Source organism: Crassostrea angulata, chromosome 6 (assembly GCF_025612915.1).
Source record: "Crassostrea angulata isolate pt1a10 chromosome 6, ASM2561291v2, whole genome shotgun sequence".
Lineage (NCBI taxonomy): Eukaryota > Metazoa > Mollusca > Bivalvia > Ostreida > Ostreidae > Magallana > Magallana angulata.
Window position 1 is genome coordinate 40,280,740 of NC_069116.1, and position 12,457 is coordinate 40,293,196.

Here is a 12,457-nt window from a genome sequence, read left to right on the forward strand (position 1 = left end):
ATTTTCCCTTAGCATTTATGCTACAATGAACAAAGGGAATAAACATTTTCTTCAACAAGGACAACAATTTTGTTATGAATAATTCAAATTGGGTAACCCAGCATTGAGCAATCGATAGTAGAGTTTGATAAAATGTCCCCTAATTAAAGGGGGAGAAAACTAAACATACGTAGTACAATTAATCAAATTATTAACATCTATTGTGACAGTATAAACATGTAATTGGTTTTTCAATAAAATTCTGAAACACGGATAATCAGGTAGTTTATATCGATTGTTTTATTTAAATTTCCCTCCGCTATGGGAACTGCAGTTAGATTATCATCTATGACGTCACATCATCAGTCAAATTAATAACATCTATTATTACGGTATATCATTTTTCTTTTGAATAAAACCCTGAAAATGAATAAACCAGGTATTATCGACTAATCTACTTAAATTTCCCGCCGATATTTTTTTAGCAACTTTGGCTCGTACCTGACAGATTCTGGAAAGTAAATGAACCATATTGGTTTAATTTCTTTTTATTTACCAAAAAAAATTAAGAGAAGACATTGCTTCACCGAATGCATTGCATGCTCAATCATTTAAGTTATTTTATCTGTAGACGTCATTATCTTAAATGAGAGGAGCGAGATCAGAGGAATCAGCGTAGTTGTAATGTTTTGTCAACATATGCTAGACGTCGTAGAAAATGTCTGCTGTCGTTTTAATACCATGTAATTTCAAATATCAAGGATTGTGGGTGTATTTAAAACATCCCGATTATTACGTATTTATCTACATGTAGATGTAGCGGAAAAAAACATTGATTTTTGACTCGGGTTAAATTCGATTCATTGAAAAATGAATCCATATGTGTTCTAAATAAACAGGTCCTGGAATCAACAACATAAAAACGTGTATTCATAAACTAACAAATAAATTTAGTCAATAAACCCCAACTCGTTAAATTCATTAGATTTACATATTTATATAAACATCATGATTTTTTCAGTTGATTAATTTTTTAGCCAAAGCAGAGCACAGTGTATAATAAATCAGATGTTGTGATGTCAAAATAAATGGAGTTTTTTTTTGGGGGGGGGGAGGGGGAGGGGGAGGGGGGGGGGCTTTCAGTACAATAGTTTATCATCATGCCAGTCACCTTTAAATGGCGTGGAATTCAATTTCTATCATTTCAAAATTATATCAAAGCTTAATTATATAGTTTATCTTCAAAACAGTTTGACTAACTGTAATAATTGAAACTACTGATTTATTTAAATATGAAAAATCTACGACATCATTCCCTTTTAATTTACACGTTCATACTACATTTTACCTGCTGTAACCAAGCATTGAGCAGACGACAGCTGCATCTTTGTCATCGAAATTATCATCACACACTGTTCCCCATTCTCCGTTGTAAAACACCTCTACCCGTCCTTCTGCCGAGGAATTTCCCCCTACCAGTCGAATATTGTTTATTTGAGCTGAAAATAAAAATAAAGCATTGAGTACTTTTTTTAAAATTCAATTTGTTTTTTAAATCAATTTTAATATAATCCAACCATTTGTGTGTCCAGTGATGTTTAAATCACTAATGGTTAGGACCGTTGTCTATTAAAAAGGTCGTTTTGACTATATGGTCCAAAATAAGACAAAATATATTCAAACACTGCAATAAATATGTTTGATCATTTTCTAAATGTGCTTGGCCGAAAAGTTTTATTAAATGAAATAGTTATAGTTCCTGAAGGGACCCCAATTAAATATAAGTTATTTAGATTGATCGTCCATTTCAATGTAGTATCTTTTCCAGTAATGTGCCTTTGACTGTGTTAATTTTACTGTTTAGTAATTAAACTGTTTAAACAACTACATCAAAAAGGTCCCTTGCTTATTCAACAATTAAAATCGTACTGATTATTGGCGCAAGAATGCCAAACAATAACATTGTTTTAAAAGTATTTCTAAACACATATAGCAGTGTCATTAAATTTACATTATAACTTGCTTTATAACTTTGATTAAAAAGAGGATGCCGGTTTACACTATCAGTACTTTTTGAGTAAAGAAAATGTATTCAAATGATATTATTGAACAAAGATGTAAAATTACGAGGATGTAAAAATTCAATGTACAAGTAGTTCTGTTTCTGTAACGAAACTACATTGGAAGTTTTAGTGGAAAAAAACATCGTTTTCTTATGTGTAAGTTTTAGGGCTAATTATTAGAAACAAAATGAATTTGATAAATTAATTCAGAAAGAGAAAAACCCACAAACGTTTGACCATCATACAGCTGTGTAGATTCATTACTTTTTTGCTATCGGTAAGGGAATTAAGAAGTCAGAAAAACGCCTTGTATAGTCAGTAGTTAAAGTGTATTATGTTAGCAAAAATTTCAGTCTTGTGTTTAATATTATGGTACAAAATTGTATTTAGTCTTCTAAGCTAATGCTCTAATAGTTAAAGTTTGTATCATTTTCTCTGGTGTGTAATGTGCTTTAATATCTTGGGATCTAAAGATCATTTTGGCCAAATTTAGTTCTTGTTAAAGAGTTTTTTGGCTCAGGGACCTTCATTTAAAAGTAGCTAGAGACGTGTTCTTTAAACATTGGGAGATAATCAGTGAAATATATCCAAACAATACAACACTGCGACAGTAGTAGTACCTAAATATTATTCGGCGAGAACACGTCGGTAGATATCTCCAAATAAAAAACTATAGGATAAGTTATCATTGAACACTTTTAAGATGGTTTTTAATTCCATTTAATATTTTTCGTAAATTAGATCTATGGGTAAACATTTTATTTTGATTGTTTTCAGCTTTAAGCCGTTTTGAAATATTTAACTTGGATGTCATGTTTTCCTGAGCAACAAAGACAGGGAAACATGACATTCTAATTAAATATGGAAATTTAAAAGCCTTCTACTGGAGATTTTATTTCATTACATGACATATTATTTGACAACTTTAAAAATATATATTGCTAAAGGTTATTGCTACAAGTTGACATCATCAGTTGGTAATAGTCAGTAAATGAACAGGAAAAGATTCTGTCATCAATTAAAATTGAAAACATCTATTTACTCTTTCGGAATTTTTAATGTATTATTTTTATTTTCATTTAATTTTAAATCCTTTTGTGATCGCTTTTTAATATGAGAATAACACATTTAAATTCATAAATAAAAAAATTTTCTAGGACATTAAGTGTATTATTAAACATGAGTTTCATTCAAATGCTCAAGATATGTTCTTTATGCACTATATATATATATATATATATATATATATATATATATATATATATAATATATATATATATATATATAAAGCACAGAGAAATTCACTTTTGTTGGAGCTCCACCATCCGCCCCGACCGAGGCTTGAACTCACGACCTCTGGAACCCATTCTCCTAGCAGTGAGCGGCCACCGCGCTCCCCACTCGGCTATCTAGGCAAGACAAAAATCTTGCTTTCGATAACGAACGGAACCTAGCGCGCTGGCCGCGCACTACACAGTCGCTTGAGATACAGGTGGAATACAGTTAAACGAGAGGATCGGAACGATACATATTGCATAGATACAAACATATATAACAAGCACAAACATTGCAATAACTCTCAAATTGACATATACCTGCCCATAGTGAATGATAAAGATATATATAAAGCACAGAGAAATTCACTTTTGTTGGAGCTCCACCATCCGCCCCGACCGAGGCTTGAACTCACGACCTCTGGAACCCATTCTCCTAGCAGTGAGCGGCCACCGCGCTCCCCACTCGGCTATCTAGGCAAGACAAAAAACGAACGGAACCTAGCGCGCTGGCCGTGCACTACACAGTCGCTTGAGATACAGGTGGAATACAGTTAAACGACAATCTGAGAGGATCGGAACGATACATATTGCATAGATACAAACATATATAACAAGCACAAACATTGCAATAACTCTCAAATTGACATATACCTGCCCATAGTGAATGATAAAGATATATATAAAGCACAGAGAAATTCACTTTTGTTGGAGCTCCACCATCCGCCCCGACCGAGGCTTGAACTCACGACCTCTGGAACCCATTCTCCTAGCAGTGAGCGATTGTCGTTTAACTGTATTCCACCTGTATCTCAAGCGACTGTGTAGTGCGCGGCCAGCGCGCTAGGTTCCGTTCGTTATCGAAAGCAAGATTTTTGTCTTGCCTAGATAGCCGAGTGGGGAGCGCGGTGGCCGCTCACTGCTAGGAGAATGGGTTCCAGAGGTCGTGAGTTCAAGCCTCGGTCGGGGCGGATGGTGGAGCTCCAACAAAAGTGAATTTCTCTGTGCTTTATATATCTTTATCATTCACTATGGGCAGGTATTTGTCAATTTGAGAGTTATTGCAATGTTTGTGCTTGTTATATATATATATATATATATATATATATATATATATTAATTTAATGTTGAAATTAACTACCTTAAAATCTTACACTGGTTATATTATTGTTTATATGCATAATTGCGTGTGCAAATGGAAAAGCATACCCGTCAAATGATAACTGTGACACAAAACCCCCGCATCCTCGTTGTGTAAACAGTTGTGTGAACCCAAAGCATTCTGGGGGCATGAAAATAAATCGGTGTCATAATCTGTGCAGCGAAGATTGTCCATCCATATACTGCCATTTCCTTGTCCGAAAAACGCTTGCCCTTTTGCAGTAGCATTCCTGCTACATTGAACAAAAATATGAAAATTAAATAAATCAACAATTTTCATCATAAATTATCAATAAGAGCAAATTCATATGCTCAATCTGTTTCTTACACTGACACACAAATTAAATCATTTACCTTGGTAAACCCAGCATTGAGCAGATAACAGCGGCATCTTTGTCATCGAAGCTATTATCACAAACTGTACCCCATTCCCCTTTAATGAACACCTCCACTCGACCCTGCGCCGAGGAATTTCCCCCTTCCAGTCGAACTTTGTTTATAGGTGCTAAAAAGAGAAGAAATGAAAACTGGATAAACAGGCGCTTGATTTTGTGATAAAAGATCAACCCTGTAATACAATAATAACACAAGATATTCAACTCCGATTTTCGTGGAGTATCCCTTTCCATGAAATGCTCTCATTTTTACCTTCAGACGAACGAAATTGCAGATAGTTACTTCGATTTGAATATTGAAAACATTTTGTACGTATCTTGCAATAAAATATACAAATACCAGGTGAGCAAATAACTCCTGCATCCTCAGAATGACCACAGTTGTGGTTCACCAACGTTTTGTTACAATCAAATATATCTTTCTCTGTCCCTTGGCATGAGATATCGTCCATCCAGATTGGGCCTTCTCCCTGGCCAAATCGAGCCGTGCCTGTTGATATGGCATTTTCTCTGTCAATTATCAGATTTAAAACTTTAAAAATGCTTCTAACAGGATTTAGGTATTCAATTTGATTAAAAAGTCTTGAAAATAACATGGCTTTGCAATGCATTTAAAATAACATAAGAGAACCACATAAGTTAACGAATCAGTAATGTAAGAAAACGAAATGAGTTTAGCTGTAAAATGTGCAGATACCTTGAATATCCCAGCATAAAACAAACGACAGACGCGTCCTTGCTATCCCATGAGTCATCGCACACAGTACCCCACTCATTGTTATGTAAAATTTCCAATCTTCCTTCCAGTGAATCATTTCCACCAACGAGTCTTATATTAGGTGCTTTAATATAATTGGGAAAAATCTAAGTAACACACTTGTTGCATACTTGATCAATTCGTATGGCTTTCACATTCAATCAAAATCTTTGTCTATTTTGTGGTCACTTAATTGTATTAAATTTAAGAGAACTCAAATTAAAAGTAGTGGAGCTGAGGAAGACAAAATGTGTAATTTAAAAAATAAATACTTTAATGCAATCGTGCAATTTATTCATAAAAATAAAGGTTTATTTATAAATATGCTGTAAAAACTTAAACCACATAGTTTTTACAGTTTTGAAATCTAGTCCAAATATACATGATCAAGTGGACAAACATACCCGCAAACATGTTACACACAACCCCTGCATCTTCCCCGTGCACGCAGTCGTGTATACCCATATCATTCCGTGAGCATGTTAATATATTTGTGTCATAATCTGTACATTCTAGCTGATCCATCCATATGCTACCATTTCCTTGTCCAAAGAATGCTTCCTGTTTACTTTTAGCATTCATGCTACAATGAACATAGAAAGGAAAATAATTACGTCAACAAAGACAACAATTTTGATAATGAAATTATTTAAATTGTGTAACCCAGCATTGAGCAGACGATAGCAAAGTTTAGTTACTCAGAGTGCCCCCTATTTAAAGTACGAGGACACTTTACATACGTAGTACTTTGAATCGAATAAATAACATCTATAATGACTGTATATCATATATCTTTTGAATAAAACCCTGAAAATGAATAAACCAGGTGTTATCGATTAATCTATTTAAATTTCCCGCCGATTTTTTCAGCAACTTTTGCTCGTACCTGACAAATTCTGGAAAGTAAATGAACCATATTGGTTTAATTTCCTTTGATTCACCAAAAAATAAAATAAAGAGAAGACATTGCTTCACCGAATGCATTGCATGCTCAATCATTTAAGATATTTTATCTGTAGACGTCATTATCTTAAATGAGAGGAGCGAGATCAGAGGAATCAGCGTAGTTGTAAGGTTTTGTCAACATATGCTAGACGTCTAGAAAATTTCTGCTGTCGTTTTAATACCATGTAATTTCAAATATCAAGGATTGTGGGTGTATTTTAAAGATCCCGATTATAATGTATTCATCTACATGTAGATGTAGCGGGAAAAAAATTGATTTTTGACTCGGGTTAAATTCGATTCATTTTAATTCGATTCATTGAAAAATGAATCCATATGTGTTCTAAATAAACAGGTCCTGAAATCAACAACATAAAAACGTGTATTCCTAAACTAGCAAATAAATTTAGTCAATAAACCCCAACTAGTTAAATTCATTAGATTTACATATTTATATAAACATCATGATTTTTTCAGTTGATTGATTGCGTTACAAATTTGTTAGCCAAAGCAGATCAGTGTATAATAAATCAGATGTTGTGACGTCAAAATAAATGGGTTTTTTTTGTTGGGGGGGGCTTTCAGTACAAGAGTTTATCATCATGCCAGCCACCTTTAAATGGCATGGAATTCAATTTCTATCGTTTCAAAATTATATCAAAGCTTAATTATATAGTTTATCTTCAAAACAGTTTGACTAACTGTAATAATTGAAACTATTGATTTATTTAAATATAAAAAATCTACGACATCATTCCCTTTTAATTTACACGTTCATACTACATTTTACCTGCTGTAACCCAGCATTGAGCAGACGACAGCTGCATCTTTGTCATCGAAATTATCATCACACACTGTCCCCCATTCTCTGTTGTAAAACACCTCTACCCGTCCTTCTGCCGAGGAATTTCCCCCTACCAGTCAAATATTGTTTATTTGAGCTGGAAATAAAAATAAAGCATTGAGTACTTTTTTAAAATTCAATTTGTTTATTAAATCAATTTTAACATAATCCAACCATTTGTGTGTCCACTGATGTTTAAATCACTAATGGTTAGGATCTTTGTCTATTATTGCTATTAAAAAGGTCGCTTTGACTATGTGGTTAAAAATAAGAAAAAATATATTTAAACACTGCAATAAATATGTTTGATCATTTTCTAAATGTGCTTGGCCTAAAAGTTTAATTAAATGAAATAGTTATAGTTCCTAAAGGGACCCCAATTAAATTTAAGTTATTTAGATTGATAGTCCACTTTAAAGTAGTATCTTTTCCAGTAATGTGCCTTTGTGTTAATTTTACTGTTTAGTAATTAAACTGTAAAAAGAACTACATCAAAAAGGTTCCTTACTTATTCAGCAATTAAATAACGTATTGATTATTGGCGCAAGAATGCCAAACAATAACATCGTTTTAAAAGTATTTCTAAACACATATAGCAGTGTCATTAAATTTACATTATAACTTACATTATAACTTTGAATAAAAAGAGGATGCTTGTATGCACTATCAGTACTTTTTAAGTAAAGAAAATATATTCAAATGATATTAATGAACAAAGATATAAAATTACGAGGATGTAAAACTTCAATGCACAAGTAGTTCTGTTTCTGTCACGAGACTACATTGGAAGTTTTAGTTAAAGAAAAACATCATTATCTTATGTGTAACTTTTGGGACTAATTATTAGAAACAAAATGAATATGAGAAATTAATTCAGAAAGAGAAAAACCCACAAACGTTTGAGCATCATACAGCTGTGTGGATTCATTACTGTTTTGCTATCGGGAAGGGAATTAAGAAGTCAGAAAACGCCTTCTTAAGTCAAAAGTTAAATCTATATAACTTTTTTTGGGGCTCAGGGACTTTCATTTAAAAGTAGCTAGAGACGTGGTCTTTAAACATTGGAACATTTTACTACAAGGCTTATAATCAGGAAGCCATTTTAGTTGGTATATTTTACAACTTCTAGATATATATACTCAAACATGTCATTCTTACCTGCGTCCTATTAACTGTGATACGAATTTTAGAAAGGCTTAGGAAAAATAAATGTGTCAGTTAAGTAAACCTTGACGATATGTCGTCCCAAAAAGTAAGTCATTGTGACCGGTTTTTTGTTTTGTTTTTTTTTTACACTTTTACATATTGTCAAATCTTGAAACGATTAGAATGAGAATTTTTTTTAACGTATTACTATTTTTTTTAGTTTTACAATTTAAAAGGAGAGGGTTTGTAGGCATCTAGACTTCTTCCTTTACAGCAACAAGCAATTTTGAATTCAAACGCCTAAAAAACTTAAGTTTTGTCTGAATTTTTTTAAAGTATATTTTCATATTTACTATTAAATTTGTATTTTAGGATTTTGGAATACATATATGAAGTCTCACGATGCTACTAATATCAAATAGCGATTGTATGCATTTAAAAAAAAATTTGTTTAAAAACAAAAACTTTGCATCCATTATTTCTATATAATGATCAAGTATGATCAATTTTTATCAAGAAAGAAAAAAACGAGTGAGAGAGAGAGAGAGAGAGAGAGAGAGAGAGAGAGAGAGAGAGAGAGAGAGAGAGAGAGAGAGAGAGATGGTTAGAGTTAAAAATGTACTTACCGTCAAGAAATGCGGCTCTTGCAAAGAAAATTATACAAATAATTTGCATTGTATTTTTGCTTGATTCCATTTTGAATTCATACCCTGATTTAACATAAGGTATTATTCATTCTGCTTGGAACTGAATATAGAAATTGCGAAAAAAAAATCTTATATATATACTGATAACAAAGGAATGGAAATAAAACCTGGAAAAACCATCTCGTTTTCATTCACTGTGATTGGTCAAAGCGCTACTTACGAGGTAAATTGTTCTTATGAAAACACTTTCCTGTTTCAAAATTGACCTTTTAATTAAAACTTCCTTTAAGGACAAACGTGGAAACATTTAAAATATCGAATATTACATGTACTTTGTTATCACTACGTAATGAGACAAAATTATTTTTTAATCATTATCATAATATTCTTATTCTTGGTCAAAAGTATGTCAATTTTTGTTAAAGTATGTTGTTTCTACATATATTTCTCAACCTTTCATTTAATTCAAACATGTATTTCATTAAGTTTGTTTTGTCAAAGTTAATATATGAGAAGAATCAATGTTGAAACATTTATTTTGCGATTACAGTGTTATAAAATAGAATTTATAATCGTAAACTATTAGGCAATAAGTGAATGAATCAGTCAGTCAATTATAAAAATCGATTAATTATCTTGTACGAAAAATACTGTTTTGTATAATATCTTCAATAATTATGACCAGAACCGAAAGCTGTCATTAATCATCGCAATTTACATGAAGTTATCAGCTACATCTATATTTTATGCAACGTAATACTAGTAATAAGAGTTTTTATATTCCCAAATTTCATTTCAAAGGTTCTTAAAAAGTTGTAGATTATGGGTATTTTTATAATTCTTCGTTCTCGGAGTATTTGTCCTCGTTTTGCCGTAGAGTGCAAACATGTGACCACTAAAGCTACTTATATATTGTAATTGTAAGTTAGAGGTCACAGTATAAATTGTTAAAAACCATAGCCAATAAGCTGAATGTTGGAAGAATAGTTTCAAATATAGTTAAGATGAACGAGAGAGAGAGAGAGAGAGAGAGAGAGAGAGAGAGAGACGGCCTTATTAACCCCGTGTGTATGCTAGCGACAGGGGATTAAGGCCCATTAGATCCTCTCAAGAAGGTTATAATAGATGTATAGTTAACTTATAATTGGTGAAAGTGAAAATAATTCATCATCTTTCATCTTAGAGCATGATGTTTTTCTTCAGAAATTTTACTTTTTTAAACCAAAATAAAATGTGTATATCAAAAATTTGCGTTTAAATTTTGTTTAAATTGTTTCTTTTATACTGTCCTGAATGCCGAAAAACCAATATTCAATACCAGCATAACACGATCAGGCTCTTTGTAGTTTCTTTCGCTTCGGATGTTATAAATCGTATTTGATATGTTCTTGAGGATTCCTTCGACAATCCTGTTAATAGAAAGGCTACTTTTCAAAAATCTTTTTAACAAAAAAAGTTGTCCCTAATTGGATTTGTAAATGAATCAACATACTTGCCATTCATAAAGTAGATTATTAAAATAAATTAAAATTCAAAATCCCAACAAATAGTTCTTTAGTTTCTTTTCAGTTCATTTATAGACAGTGAGGAATTTGCATTTTTTAAAAAAATCTTTTAATAACGGTCACTTTTTTAAAAATTACAATCTTCATTTAATCAGCATTCATTACACATGTTATTATGAAATTTTAAGGATGACTAGTATTACGAATTCGAAGATCGTAAACATAATTCTTTTATCCCTATAACCAGGAAGTACATGCATGTAGGTAGGCGCCTCTTTCTCTGAGCGTGGGTTCTCGTCAGTTTCACTGTACTATACTTAAATGGCCTCTTAGACTGGACGCACTTGTGTCTGTCACAATTACGGGGGTAATTTTGAACTAGTTTTCTTTACACTTGTGATTTCAAGAAACGTACATGTATCCGTGTCTGTTTTTTTCACCACATTCGCCTCTGTATCAACATGAATCATCTAAGAAAGTATTTTATTGCTTATTTTTACAGCTTTCATTTAACAAATTAATCGCATACAGAAAGTAAAATTACATGCAATCAATTATTGCTAATGAACATCAGTACATTAAAAAATGAAAAAGCCATGTCTTCTTAAATGGGAATTTGAGTCTGACATCATCATAATTATTTTTGTGCAGTCCATGATTTTCATTTGGTCGATGAAGGTTTCAAACAATCGATGAACGGAGCGTTTAGATTTCAGTCAGAGAATGAATTACAAACAATTTCCGTAGAAAATAGAATTAGGGAATCCTATATACTAATGATATGAAATAAGAAAATGTCCTTGTATATTAATTCAAGTATTAACTGTAAAACAAGTGACATACAGAGACAGTACTTTTTGCACCGATTACTAAACTCGGATTTAATGCCCGGACTAATCATGACATCCGAAGCCACTATTGAATGCCCGAGTACTTTTTAGCAACGAGCGATCCAAAGTGCGATGTAGATATATATATCACACACAAAAAAGAGTTGGGGTTTGGATTACGTTTAACTTTAATTGAAAGTGCAATTCATGTTACATTGATACTCATACAGTATTTAATAGTGGAGGGGAGGCGGGGGGGGGGGTGTTTCGCCCTGAACCTATTCTTTAATGTGCGCAGATGTCATCATATCCTGATTCTATTACAGGCTCTAAATGCACATTACACTTTGTCCCAAAAAAGTTTGCTTCATAACTCGATACAATGTATTTATATATACCTCATGGTTCAAGAGATGTTTATTCAAAAGTATGGAAAGATTTCTCCTTGAAACGTACCCTCTAGCTTATCAGGTTAAAATTCACGACTTAAAATAAAGAAGTCCACGGGAATTTTGCATTGCAACAGACCGAGATGATAACAATTGAAAAATTGTGCCAGGTATTCCGAATGAACAAACAATGTCAAAAATAACCCTCCGTAAGAAATCTGTTCTGTTCCCATGAATTTTCCCGAGTAAATAATGAAAATGTGTCATTGCATTTATCTTAAGTTTGATAATTCCCATTTAATTTTTTTAAATTACACTTCTTTAACAGATATGTGTATTTTTATCAAAAATCGTCCAAATTTGCTGCATAAACATTTTGGGACAGACTATAGGAAATTTTTATATCAGTATAATTGTGCCTTTTCAATACTTGCAAAAAATGAAAAAGCTAAATCAGCCATATGAAATCATTTAAAGTTAAAGGTGGAAAACAAGAAACTCTTCTTAAATATCGCAGTTTGC

The 12,457-nt window shown here is 32.3% G+C and overlaps 1 protein-coding gene across 1 annotated transcript in view; it reads right to left on the reverse strand.

Annotated features, from left to right (window-relative positions):
* LOC128188451 (deleted in malignant brain tumors 1 protein-like) overlaps nucleotides 1-9,290 on the reverse strand; it is a 42,526-nt gene extending 33,236 nt beyond the window's left edge. The window contains exons 1-8 of the mRNA XM_052859512.1: nucleotides 9,191-9,290; nucleotides 7,365-7,515; nucleotides 6,034-6,212; nucleotides 5,570-5,714; nucleotides 5,213-5,382; nucleotides 4,832-4,982; nucleotides 4,526-4,710; nucleotides 1,328-1,478 (exon numbers count right to left, since the gene is read on the reverse strand). Of these exons, the coding sequence (XP_052715472.1) occupies nucleotides 1,328-1,478; nucleotides 4,526-4,710; nucleotides 4,832-4,982; nucleotides 5,213-5,382; nucleotides 5,570-5,714; nucleotides 6,034-6,212; nucleotides 7,365-7,381 (998 nt within the window). The 5' untranslated portion in view covers nucleotides 7,382-7,515; nucleotides 9,191-9,290. The remainder of the gene's footprint in view (nucleotides 1-1,327; nucleotides 1,479-4,525; nucleotides 4,711-4,831; nucleotides 4,983-5,212; nucleotides 5,383-5,569; nucleotides 5,715-6,033; nucleotides 6,213-7,364; nucleotides 7,516-9,190) is intronic.
* Between the last annotated feature and the right edge of the window lie 3,167 nt (nucleotides 9,291-12,457).